General features: G+C 40.0%; 3 protein-coding genes across 3 annotated transcripts; 2 read left to right on the top strand and 1 right to left on the bottom strand.

Annotated features, from left to right (window-relative positions):
• The first annotated feature begins 3,358 nt into the window (after window positions 1-3,358).
• LOC103934391 (CCG-binding protein 1) lies at window positions 3,359-4,541 on the top strand. The gene is made up of 3 exons (XM_009344134.3): window positions 3,359-3,666; window positions 3,826-3,899; window positions 4,008-4,541. The coding sequence occupies exons 1-3, from the start codon at window positions 3,423-3,425 to the stop codon at window positions 4,317-4,319; spliced, it is 630 nt and encodes a 209-aa protein (XP_009342409.2). The 5' UTR covers window positions 3,359-3,422; the 3' UTR covers window positions 4,320-4,541.
• Window positions 4,542-5,297: 756 nt separating this feature from the next.
• LOC103934404 (pollen-specific leucine-rich repeat extensin-like protein 4) lies at window positions 5,298-8,743 on the top strand. Its single transcript, XM_048591555.1, has 2 exons — window positions 5,298-8,645; window positions 8,729-8,743. Exons 1-2 carry the CDS (start codon window positions 6,432-6,434, stop codon window positions 8,741-8,743), a joined length of 2,229 nt encoding a protein of 742 aa, XP_048447512.1. The 5' UTR covers window positions 5,298-6,431.
• Window positions 8,744-8,770: 27 nt separating this feature from the next.
• LOC125480581 (loricrin-like) lies at window positions 8,771-9,517 on the bottom strand. The gene is made up of 2 exons (XM_048591550.1): window positions 9,349-9,517; window positions 8,771-9,243 (listed from the first exon to the last, which is right to left on the bottom strand). The coding sequence occupies exons 1-2, from the start codon at window positions 9,515-9,517 to the stop codon at window positions 8,771-8,773; spliced, it is 642 nt and encodes a 213-aa protein (XP_048447507.1).
• Window positions 9,518-13,308: the final 3,791 nt, after the last annotated feature.

Raw genomic sequence — 13,308 nt, 5'->3', positions numbered from 1 at the left:
GATAAAATAACTCTTTTAGTTTCATCTATATTCTATTGAATACATTAATAATCTATGTACCATCAAAATTGTGAATTTCTAAGTTCTAACTATATACAATTTACATGGTTTTTTTAATATGGATTTAAGAATGCGGTTGTTTCATTGTCCATAAGGTGTAGTAGTAGTTGTTGGTTAAGTGGCAAAAATACACCTGCACAAAGATTCAAAATTGAATCCTGATTACTTTTAGCATAAGAAGAAAAATAGGTGGTGCAAGACAATCTATTAGTGACAAAGTAACTCTTAAAGGATTGCATATTTGAAACAATGCTAAACCTAATTTAGAGGATTACCTGCACAAATTTGGGATTTGGTATCCTTTGTCAACTTCATCATTGGTCATCTCTAACACACCTCGACCCCAATAACATAAGTTACAAGGTCGTAATGTGCTGGCCGACACTAAATTGACCATATTACCCTATTCAGAAATGATGTCACAAGCCAACTTAATGACGAAGCCATAGAAATATATTTATAATGTGAAAGAATTTGAACAAAAACATTCATTTATAAATTCCAAAGCTGCTACAAGAAATCACTATCATCCTCCCCACTTGGGGATATAAATTATCTCAAGTTTAACCCGTTATTATCACATCACACCAGAGCAACTAGAAGTCTAACACAAGTATAAATACAACAAAGTGCAGTGCTATGCATAATCAAAAGTACGATCATGCCACTATTATTACAACTAAGATAAAACTGCAGTAAATGAACCATCACCGAAAATCTAGAGGATGAAAGCTTCACTGCCAAGCCCACTCGTCCCCACCGATGTTCTCCTTACTCTTGTTACGTCCTGAAGTGGTTGATAAAACAAAATGTGAGTGGACTAGTTTATCACAGTTATAAAATCATCGTTAAACATAATAATCCATGTTTTGAAAACATATATAGCGAAAACTATATAATAATATTTACTACCATAATATTAAAATCTCATCCAACAATACAATCGAAAACAATCAAGTCAAGTTCAGAAATCATACCTTACATCAATCAAACATGCTAGCATCCACTAACATAAGTGTAGCAAGCACAAAATACTAGCATTAACTAATTAATCTCAATACTAGTAACAATCATCAACCCTAGCATCTATGGACAAATATCACTTGCAAATAATCTATGGTCGAAGATAGCTATATAAAAATATTACATGATGACCATGTGGTGAAAATAGATCACTAATGATCCAATGATATTGTCAAATATCCTCACAAGTCTCATCAAAGACTAACATATTAATATGCATCCACATATAAGGCATATATAAACATATATATGATGTAAAAACATTTTGGTTTTCGAATGGGTCTACTCACAGGTAAATAGAGCGTCCTTCCCAAATAAGCTCATCGATTGTGTCATTCTGGTCTTCTGATAATCTTGTGATAGTCAACATAAGCTAAAATCAGCTTAAATCATCAATTCATGGGATGCCCAAAACTACCATTTAGGTATTAAAGTTGCACAAACGGAGGAGACCACGTGACTTGGAACACCAAAAAACCTAGGGTTAAGTCTCGAGTCTATCACACGTTGCCGCATGCGCAACCAAGCGTACCACGCGCCGCCGCGGTGGTGTCACATGTCGTGGGCCACCGTTGCCAGCTAACGCGCAGTCATACTCGCCGTTGTAGTTCTATGAGTAGACACCACACTTATAGTCGTTGGAGCCACGCACTGGTATGGTGAGGTTTTAATAGGGTTAATGGAATATACCTTTTTCATCAGGCAATTCTGTCAAAGTTAACAGAATAGATGCTACCATGCGTCAAAACTAGCGGCGTCCATGCATGCAATAAGAACATAGATATCCAGCATAAATTGTAAGTTAAAACCTTCAAGTGAAATGTGGGAGATTTCACCTTGAATTGGACTTGGAACTTGCCAGAGTTCTTCCGTTTGCCCTTATCAAAAACTGGGAAAGAGAACAGGATGCATATGGTGGCGCATGGTCGAGGACCACCGTCGTAGTTGTACTCGTCGCCGCGGTTCAGTGAGTAGACACCACGCTCACTGTTGTCGGAGCCACGCGTCGGTGTGGTGAGGTTTAAATAGGGTTAACAAGGGGCTATACTTTTCAAAAAGGTTTTACAAAACTTTATTTTCAGGCCCACTCACCCTAATTTTTTGCCCTTCTAGGATTTTAATGGCAGAGGTTTCGTGACGACGATGATGGTTGGCAAAAGCTGTTATGTAGGAGACTTCTCCTTTTGGTATAAATGTCATTACTCTCCTTTTACTGCAAATTTATCTATGCTCTGACATCACTTGTGTAATATAGGTTCAATCCTGCTCACATGCGCACTCTAAATTAGTCACTTTTAGGTTTTAATTTATTCACATTTTCCACATTACTACACTTTATGACTTTGTCACCTTTGTCACCTTCCAGGTGTTAGCCAGCACATCGCAATTCAGGTGTCCAGTGGACATTTTGGGTCGGGATGTGTCATATTCCTCTTCACTTGTAAGTGAAAGGTCTTAGGTTGGTTATCGCCAAAGACGAATTCAACCCACATTATTGCTAGTCCATTGTGAGGCTAACTTCATCCTTCTTTTTTAGTTTTGCTAATATCGTTTGTTCAAGAAAAAAAAATTTTGCCTCCACAAATATCTCTGAGGACAAAATGATATTAAAAAAAAAAAAAAAAAAACTTTGAATGCTTAATTTGGTTAAATTTTAATTTTTTATTGTTTTTGTATTATTTTTTTTTCAGAGAAGTGTTATTGGTATTTTAAAAATCTTATTTTACACTCCTTACAAATGTTTTTTTTTTTTTTTTAAATATAAAAGGTTTGGAATTCAACATGAGAATTTTGAAGTGTGAATAACAATTTTTTTTTATTGTTAAACATGGATCTAACTGTTAGAATACACAGAATGCTCGGAACACCAAACAAAAAAACAAAACAAAAAAAAAGAATTCAGACTGTTTACCGGGTATCCCCTGTTTGTTCTCTTCCCGCCCACTGATTCACACAACCCGCCGCGATATGCTTCATCGATCCGAAATGCCACCGCCCAATAATCCAGTCCCACATCGACGCTTTCCACCAAAAATCACCGTAACTTCTCCTTAACGCCAGGATACAACCACGTGGACATTCATCAACGGCCCTGATTTATCTGTTACCCCCTTCCAACACAGTCCTGTACTATTATCACCCCCTAAATATCCTTGAAAAAACACTGTAAGTCGTATCTGAGGCTTTAATCCTTATCCACTCCGCCGAGCGTTTCTAGTATAAAATAGCATTAGCATCTCCTTCCTAATTCTGAATCCAATCCGAACCAGTCCAGTTCAGTCCAGTCCAATCCAAGAGGCAAAGTAGGGATAATTTGACCTGGGGTGTGTTTTGACACGATGATAAGGTTAGTCATGCTTCGATCTTGTCCGCCGTCTTCTCCTCTGCTCCGAGAAGCTTATCCCACCACACGATCATCCCCGTCGTTGTTAACGGCAAGAACGCCGAACTTCACATCCACTGTTTGTTCCTCGTCGAGAAATCATTCTTATATTCCAAAGCTCGAGCCTTTCAGCCGGTCAAAGTTTGAGCGCGGCATTAAAGACCCGCCCTTGATCGAAAAGTGCGAGAACGAGCTCTCTGGTTCGTACCCATCTCCTAAATTTCAGCTTTTTTCATTTTTTTTGTTAGTTAATGTGAATTGAATTTTGATTTATGATCTGATTTTGTATCTGATTTTGTTGTATTGGGTTGTATGAATCTTTTCGATTTATTGATTCAATTTCTGTGGTTTTGGTTCAGAGTACTGTTCGACGCTGGAAGGAGACGAGTCCTATAGCTGCTGGAGAGCATATTTCGAGCTCAAAGATCTCGAGGTATATTTTTAGCTTTCAGCACTTTCTTTCCCAGTTGGATGGACTGTTTGGTTGCTGAGAAAATGGAGGATTTTTAAAGACATATCCTTTCCGATTTTCTACGTGCAGAAGGAGATGCCAAAACAGGATGTGGAGAAGCTGATTCTTCAGGCAGGAGGCGTGAAGACGTTGGTGGGCTGCCTACACGGGATTGCAGGAATCCAAAAGGAAAAGAAGTTGGGATTCAATTCGGCAAAGCCGTCGAATGTGGGAAAAGGAGAGAGAGAGTGTCCGATACCAGATGGGTTGCCGAAATCGGCTGATGAGCTGGAGGAAGAAGAAAGAGGAAGAATGCCGGATTCACCCTTCACCAGGCTGCTTAGAATCAAGGGGAGGCACCCTGTTTGGTATTCTCAGGCCCCCGACCACGAAACAGATTAGAGCGGTTTAGAATATCGCTTTGTAAAATCGGCTTGTAAAGTAATAAGTTTATATCTTTGTTTATTTTTGTTGGGATTAAGTTCAAGTGCGAAGTTGGATGTGTGTATATGTGTTATTAGGTTTAGGCTTTATAAGTTTTCTTCATCGAGAGTTGAATTAAAGAGGTTTCTTGTAATTTTGTGAGATTTGCAATGTTAAACCTTATCTTCTTTTGTTGCTAAACAGACAGAGACAACCTTATCTCTTATTGTTGGAGACATGGTTATTTAATTCCAGTCTAACATAGTGATCATCTCTTTCCTACTCCCAGCAAATAAAGGGATTCTAACTCATGTGGACATATCACCGACAAGGTTTTAGCGTGGCTACACCTGTGCGCCCAGTCCTCTTTGTAAAAATTCTTATCCTTTCACAGTTATTTTTACCTACTTTCCTTAGAACTTGATTTTTTTTTTTTTTTTTTTTTAGCAAACGATCTTATTCACACTAAAGTCGTGAGGCAATGGTTAAGCTTAGACTGTAATGCTAGGTAGCTCCTAAAACTTGATTTTAATCTCACTCTACCAACTCAAAAGTCGCAATTTTATTCCCTGAAACTCAAAGTTCGCTCTCCCTTGCCCTCTAGAATTCATTTTGATTCCATTTGCCTCCTGAAACTGTTAACTCTATAAAACTTAAAAGTTGTTCTACGTCGTCGTAGATCTCTTAATTTCTCATGTGGATTTGATTTGAGTGCGCCAGACTAATCATTTTTTTTCTTCATCTCTTCAATTTCTTTTAAACTTAATATTCGCTGATTGTTGAATGTTTTAAGGCATAATAGAGATTATAATCAAATTTATTAAGGATGTGGCATAATCTAATTGAATGTTGGGTCTCGCATATATTTCAGGAGACGATCTATAACTTTCAGAAATAAGAGAATCAGAATGTTACAGTGAAACAATTTTAAGTTTCAAGGAATAAAGTGTTGACATTTGAATTACAGGAGCAAAGTGAGATCTAAATGAAGCTCCAAGAGAGGTAGCTAAAAATAAGTCTCCTTTCAATTAATGAATTTCGTGTTATAAAAGTGGATGACCCATATGAAGAAATAGGCAGAGTCCCACCGCTTCATGCCGCCTACAATGTTGAATGTGTGTTGCCTACTTTTACATTTCTTGGCCTTAGTCGGGAACAATATGGTTTCTTATATAAAGGCCTATTAGCTCACAAATGTTACAAAGAAGAAAACATACAATCTCTTGTTTCATTGCTTTGTAATTTCAGTTTGATAATGAAAGATATACTGTTACTGCCTTGAGGACATAAGCACACTTGTCAAACCTCATAAACATTATGTGTTATTTACTTTATGTTTTACTGCACACAATTTCACCGCATTTTGTACTTTTCTCATGTTATAAGCGTCACTTTTCGATTTGTGAGCAGATGCTTTTCATCTTCTCTTTCTGTTCACTTGACCTGATCTGATGCGATTGGTTCAATGTTCTTCCTTGCTTCTCATAGCCCAGCATGACATACATACAATAAGTAGATGAGAATCCTATTGACCAACATTCTAGGTTTTTTTTTTTTTTTTTAAATTTGAGCAGGAATTGTGGTTTTTTACGCACTCTATTAGAAGTGGGTATACCTACTAACCAACTAACCCCAGAGCGTCGTTCATTACAATCATTAATTAACGATAAGTATTTTTAATATTCTTTTTTCTGCCACCTTTGTCAAATATTAGATATGTATCATGCTATTTGAAGCTAGAAAACCTGATGCATGAAACCCCTAAGCACTGCGTCAACAAGTTAATAATTAAACTAAATGCAATCATCCACCATACGACAGTTAATGAACAAAAAAATAAATAAAAAAAAAGGGACCCAGTCAAAGGTCAATTTTTAGGCCACAAAATTTGAACGTACCTCCAAACTTGGTGGAGTGTGCATGTAAATATTAAGAAGACCAGCATAATTTCCGGTGCTAAAACAAAACGATTACCTCTGTCTTTTCCTAACCATTCAATCACATGCCAAGAATATCACTGCTTCCCTCCACCTCCCTTCCCTTCGCCTTTATAAGCAGCCTTGGGCAAAGCCAAGTTACTCGACTTCATCCATGGCTCCATCTCTTCTCTCCCCCACGGCCTTGGGCTACTGCTTTCTTCTCTTCTCCCTCATTCTCTCTTCGTTTCCAGCTCTTTCATTCGCCCTAACTAATGCTGAAGCTGCTCACATAGCCCACCGCCAACTCACTTCTCTCCCGGAGAATGGTGACCTCCCAGACAACTACGAGGTTCAAGTCGACGCCAAGCTTAAATTTGAAAACGATAGGCTCAAGAGGGCTTATGTCGCTCTCCAGGCGCAGAAGAGAGCTATTTTTTCCGACCCTTTTAACTTCACCGCTAACTGGGTAGGGGAGAATGTTTGTGCCTACAAAGGGGTGTTCTGTGCTCCGGCGCTCGACAACCCGAGCTTGAACGTGGTGGCCGGCATAGATCTCAACCATGCAGACATTGCAGGACATCTCGTTGTCGAAATGGGGCTCCTTACCGACCTCGCTCTCTTCCACATCAACTCCAACAGATTTTGTGGTATCGTCCCAGAGAGCTGCAGAAGGTTGACGCTTATGTACGAGTTCGACATCAGCAACAACCGATTCGTTGGTCGTTTTCCTGGAGTCGTCCTGAGATGGCCTAATTGCAAGTACCTTGACCTCAGGTTCAATGGCTTCGAAGGTGAGCTACCTCCAGAGCTTTTCACCAAGGAGTTTGATGCCATTTTCTTGAACCACAACAGATTCACGTCAGTGATTCCAGAGACGATTGGAAACTCCAAGGTTTCTGTTGTTTCATTTGCGTTTAACAATTTCAGTGGTTGCATCCCGCACAGCGTTGGGAACATGTGCAATGTGAACGAGCTGATCTTCATGAACAATCAGCTTGGCGGGTGCTTCCCTCCTGAGATTGGAAACCTTGGAAAATTGCAAGTTTTTGAGGTGAGCTACAATGGATTTATAGGTTCTTTACCAAAAAGCTTTGTCGGGCTACAGAGCATTGAGGAATTGGATATTGGGTACAACAGGTTGACAGGGTTTGTGACTGATAAGATTTGCACGTTGCCTAAGATGGCCAATTTCACATTTGCTTACAACTATTTTAGTGGGGAGGCTCAAAAATGTATGCCTAATCCTAAATCGAAGATAGTGTTGGATGATTCAGGCAACTGCATGCCAGGAAGACCCAAGCAAAAGAACACAAAGACTTGTTTCCCTGTGGTAACTAAGCCCGTGGATTGCAGCAAGAATTGTGGTGGATCTTCTACACCAGAAAAGCCTAAGACACCAAAGCCTCAACAACCTCCAACGCCAAAGGCTGAACGACCACCTACACCAAAGTCTGAGCCACCACCAACGCCAAAGGCTAAACCGCCATCCACGCCTAAAGCTGAGCCACCACCCACGCCTAAGGTCGAGCTGCCACCAACACCAAAGGCTGAGCCACCACCAACTCCAAAGGTTGAGCCGCCACCCACACCAAAAGCTGAACCGCCACCTACTCCAAAGGCTGAACCGCCACCCACTCCGAAGGCTGAGTTGCCACCCACACCAAAGGCGGAGCCCCCACACACCCCGAAGGTCGAGCCACCACCCACTCCCAAGGTCGAGCCACCAGCCACACCTAAGGCCGAGCCACCACCCACTCCAAAGGCAGAGCCACCACCTACGCCTAAGGCTAAACCGCCACCCAAACCAAAAGCTGAGACACCACCAACTCCAAAGGCAAAGCCACCATCGACACCTAAGGTCGAGCCACCACCAACTCCAAAGGCTGAGCCACCACCAACTCCAAAGGCCGAGCCACCACCGACTCCAAAGGCAGAGCCACCACCTGCACCCAAGGCGGAGCCACCTCCCACACCCAAGGTTGAGCCACCACCTGCACCTAAAGTCGAGCCACCACTCATACCAAAGGCTGAGCCACCATCTACACCAAAGGCCGAGCCACCTTCCACACCCAAGGTTGAGCTACCACCAGCACCAAAGGCCGAACCACCTCCGGTGCCTAAGGCCGAACCACCCCCCTCACCAAAGGCAGAGCCACCTCCCATGCCAAAGGTAGAGCCACCTTCCACACCTAAAGTTGAGCCACCTCCAACACCAAAGGCTGAACCACCTCCAACACCAGAGGCCGAGCCACCCCAAACACCAGAAGCTGAACCACCCCAAGCACCTGAGGTCGAACCACCGCAAACACCTAAGGCCGAGCCACCTCCTGCACCAAAGGTTGAGCCTCCTCCTACACCTAAAGTTGAGCCACCTCCAACACCAAAGGTAAAGCCACCACCGACACCAAAGGCAGAGCCACCCGAAACACCAGAGATTGAGACACCACTAACACCCGCACCTTCACCAAGCCCAATTGGTCGTAGCCCTAAGGAAGATCCATTATATCCAATTCAACCACCACCAACACCAGAGCCTGTGCAATCTCCTCCACTACAATCTCCAACACCAGAACCAACACCAGAGCCTGTGCAATCTCCACCACATATCCAATCCCCTCCACCAACAATTGAATCTCCACCACCGCCTGTCCAATCTCCACCACCACCAGTTGAATCCCCACCACCGCCTACCCAATCTCCACCACCACCAGTTGAATCCCCACCACCACCAATTGAATCCCCACCACCGCCTGTCCAATCCCCACCACCACCTGTCCAATCTCCACCACCACCACCAATTGAATCCCCACCACCGCCTGTCCAATCTCCACCACCACCAGTTGAATCACCACCACCGCCTGTCCAATCTCCACCACCACCAGTGGAATCGCCACCACCGCCTGTCCAATCTCCACCACCACCAGTTGAATCGCCACCACCACCTGTCCAATCTCCACCACCACCAGTTGAATCCCCACCACCGCCTGTCCAATCTCCACCACCACCAATTGAATCCCCACCACCACCTGTCCAATCTCCACCACCACCAGTTGAATCCCCACCACCACCTGTCCAATCTCCACCACCACCAGTTGAATCCCCACCACCACCTGTCCAATCTCCACCACCACCTGTCCAATCCCCACCACCACCAGTCGAATCACCTCCTCCCCCAGCTCCAACTCCATCTCCTCCTTTGCCTCCTCCTGTGCAGTCTTCACCACCAACCCAACCAGACTTCGTGCTACCACCAAACATTGGAGCACTATACTCATCGCCACCACCGCCAATGTTCCCAGGCTATTGAGTAATAGTTTATCATTTCACATGTTTGCGTTATTTTGTATTTTTTTTCTCTAGTTTGAAAACACCTTGTACACACTCACTTGTAACTTGAGAATCATGCAAATACAGTGAGATAGGGCCGTCTCTGACATTTTGGGGGCCTTGTGCGAATGAAATAAAAAAAAATTCCTTATTTTAAAAAATAATTTTTGGACAATATATTATACATAATTCAACAATCAATACAAAAAACTTGATTGAAATGAACATCTTTCTCTTACTAATGGAATGATGTCCAATTGCCATGAAATTATGATTTAAGGTCCATCCATGAAAAAGGAGCATGACTGAAAGAGATATACGGATGTGGTTGTGGAAGAAAGTAATATACAAGTTGGTATTTTATCCCTTGAGAAAATAGGAAGAAAGTAATACAAAAGTTTTCTTATTGTTTGAGAAAAGTGAAAGAGAGTAATAGACAAGTTTTCTTATTGTTTGAGAAAAGTGAAAATTAAGATTGTACTGAGGTGATTCTGAAAAAAGCTGGTATAAAAAAAGCTGGGAGCTATTTTTGTGTTTGGTAAACATTCAGCTTAGCTTTTTTTCACAGTTTTGGGTGAAAAAAAGCCAAAAACAAGAAGCTGCAAAACCCAGCTTTGAAAAATTGGCTTTTTTTCACATCTGTTTTACATAAAAGTTTACCAAACACTATAATACAGCTTTTTTTTTTTCAAAAGCACTTTTACAAAAAAGTTCACCAAACACTCTGCTGCTTTATTTCACAGCTGCTTATTCTCACAGCACAGCAGAAGCAGCTTTTTTTCAAAGCACAGCAATACCAAACCAGCCCTAAGTATAGGCTTCACTTAATCAATTGTAATGTAGATAAAATCTTATGTTGATGATTTTTCTTTTCAATCAAAACTTTTTTATTAGAAAATTATACGCTATGTAATATGCAGTAGGATGATAATTTTTGGGAGCCCTTAGAAGTTTAGGGTCTTGTGCCACTGTGCCTTTTTACACATCCCTAATGCCGCCTCTGCAGTGAGATTTGTAATTTCAACTACCTTCTATTGCAACTTACATGGGCTCTCTCTTTTGCTAAACTTAATGTGTTATCATGGATTTATTGCTAAAGAAGTAAAACAAAAACAAAAAAACAAAAACAAAAACAAAAATTAGAGAAAATGATTCCAAGTGGTGGCTGATCATGAACGAAATTAATTTTATTATGATTAAATTACACTGTTAGTAAAGGTTTGTTTGGAAAACTGAATATAAGTGTTTTGATTGGATTTCTTTTCATTATAAGCACATCATCATATATTTTTTTAAATTCGAGTCTTTATGAAGCAAGCACTAAGCACATATCATTCTACGAAAATTTCCCTAAAAACTGCAGGCTCAGAAAATACGTTTAACTATATTTGCCATAATGTTATCAAAAGTGTATTTAGTTATGTGCACTATTATAGTAGAGAGAGAATACATGCTTCCTAATGAAGCCCATAAGTAATCACCACCCATCAATGTAATAAAATAGGAAACCAATTCTCATAATTTGACAATAGGATTGCGTCCAAAACAATATCCAATAAACCAAATATACCACACATAGACTATGTCATGTGGGCCCACACAACATAGTCTATATGTGATATGTGTCATATGTCATATTCTTACATTCTCCCACTTGGCCTACACGACACATATGACACATATGTGATATGCCTTATGGTTTAAGAAATAAGCATTAGGTGCATTATATTTGAAAGCACCCTCATTATAAATACTGATTTTAAGTAATCCACTAATGCAAGTCAATGATGTTTTAAATCTACATGCAATATAATTCCTTTGATGTACCACAATATTAATAAATTACTCAAAATGGTCAATTAGTGAGAAGTAATATAGAGTTCCAATAATGTATTTGTCAGAGACTATTCCTGTTATAATATATCCAATCTCAAACATGTATACATTTATTGGAAAACAAGAAATATCATAAACATAACCAATTATTGAGCTCAGAGTGTCAACTTAAATAATTAAACATCATACAACACACCTGATGCGAGATTTATACGCGCACAAATTAAACCCTCTTTTCGTCAAATTGTAGTATATGTATAAGTAGGGATCGTTCTAGACCGGGGATTAGGAGGGATTGTTAATCACTTGGATTTGACTCAAAAACGTAAAAACAATATAAAACACTAAACTAGACTCAAGGAATTCAAAAATACTTTAAAACATAAACTAAACAGATTCTAACAAGTTCAAAAGACTCAAAACTCTTAAAAACACAAACTAAATTGATTTCTAACTAATTTGACATTAAAGTAAAGGGGGATTTAGGTTTTGACAAAATTAAACTAAATGAACAAATTGCAATTAAAACAGAATGTAAATATGAATGTGAATAAAATATGGATGATGGAATAGCCAAGGGGTTCTTCTCCACACATGTTACACTTGCATACAAGATTGATTCTCAGTTGGTCTTTCGATAAATTATGAAACTCAACGCCCCGGGTTAATTAGGTCCGCTTAAATTAACCGTCAAGTTTTCCTTAAGTTAATGAATTGGATGGGTTAGCGCAACGCAATTCACCACATTCTCCAAAAGTCCTTTACGTGAACAGCACAATAAAGATACAATCAAAGATCATTAAGCATTATGAAAACTATAAGTGTTGACGAGGCATTCGTTACTATGATGAGCATGAAACTCGTGCCAAGAATTCATTTAACGCGATTGTTTATAAGCAACCTCCACTACTTGTGAATATAAGTTCATAACGATTAGGTGAAATTCACTTATATTCTAGCGTCATATTTATGCATGAAAATTAAGCGCGCATTCTTAATAAACATTCATAAATAAGTTATCAATCAAACGGTTAAACAAATTGAATCCACAACTTATGAAATTCCAACGAAAGTTAATCAATTCATATTGCAAATATAAACATAGTTTCGAATCACCCCCTAGCTAAAGGGGGTTTAGTTCCTCATAACTTTGAAATCAAAGAAACACCTAAACATTCCAACAACTCAAACTTGAATTGTATGAACGTTTAGGCACTCTTCTCTTCCATTCCTCATACGTACAAAACAAAGAGAATTGAATTTAAACTTTGAAATCAAAGAAACACCTAAACATTCCAACAACTCACACTTGAATTGTATGAACGTTTAGGCCCTCTTATCTTCCTCGTTGTTGTAGCACAAGGTCTAAGGTGAGGTTTGGGGGATTATGGAAATGGATGAGGAGTGGTGTTTGGATTATAAGGGAATGGATGGGAAGCTCACGGCTAGGGAAGGGAGAATGTGTTTGTAATGTGTTGTGGATGAAAATGAGATGTCCATGAATGAATGAATGCAAGGGTATTTATAGGAGTAGTGGAGGGAACATATGGCTATGTCATTTGTAGGTGAAGTGTGTGAGGTTGGTGAAGTAAGTGGAGGTTGTAGGTGAAGTAGGTGGATGTTGTAGGTGAAGTAGGTGGATGTTGTAGGTGAAGTAGGTGGATGATATGTTAAGTGATAAGTGATAAGTGATATGATATGTGGTTATGATATGATAAGTGGTTAAGTGGTGATGATAAGTGATAAGTGATTAAGTGATATGATATGTGGTGATGATAAGTGATAAGTGCATGTGGGTTAACTAATGAAGGAAATGCATGTGCAATGACAATGTGTTAGAATGGATGTGTGTTATGCATGGCATGATTGGGATTAGGAAAGGTTTA

The sequence above is a fragment of a genome, unplaced genomic scaffold (genome assembly GCF_019419815.1).
Source record: "Pyrus x bretschneideri cultivar Hongxiangsu unplaced genomic scaffold, Pyrus_bretschneideri_v1 Contig10, whole genome shotgun sequence".
Taxonomy (NCBI): domain Eukaryota; kingdom Viridiplantae; phylum Streptophyta; class Magnoliopsida; order Rosales; family Rosaceae; genus Pyrus; species Pyrus x bretschneideri.
The sequence above is the reverse complement of the archived record's forward strand: the minus strand, read 5'-3'. Positions and strand labels throughout refer to the sequence as shown.

Excerpts from the sequence above, each read along its gene's own strand:
- LOC103934391 (XM_009344134.3), top strand. The coding sequence starts at position 3,423 with ATGATAAGGTTAGTCATGCTTCGATCTTGTCCGCCGTCTTCTCCTCTG. Across the intron at positions 3,667-3,825 it reads GTGCGAGAACGAGCTCTCTG|AGTACTGTTCGACGCTGGAA; the intron begins GTTCGTACCCAT and ends GTTTTGGTTCAG. Across the intron at positions 3,900-4,007 it reads TCGAGCTCAAAGATCTCGAG|AAGGAGATGCCAAAACAGGA; the intron begins GTATATTTTTAG and ends TTCTACGTGCAG.
- LOC103934404 (XM_048591555.1), top strand. The coding sequence starts at position 6,432 with ATGGCTCCATCTCTTCTCTCCCCCACGGCCTTGGGCTACTGCTTTCTT.
- LOC125480581 (XM_048591550.1), bottom strand. The coding sequence starts at position 9,517 with ATGTTTGGTGGTAGCACGAAGTCTGGTTGGGTTGGTGGTGAAGACTGC. Across the intron at positions 9,244-9,348 it reads TGGTGGTGGGGATTCAACTG|GCGGTGGTGGGGATTCAACT; the intron begins GTGGTGGTGGAG and ends GAGATTGGACAG.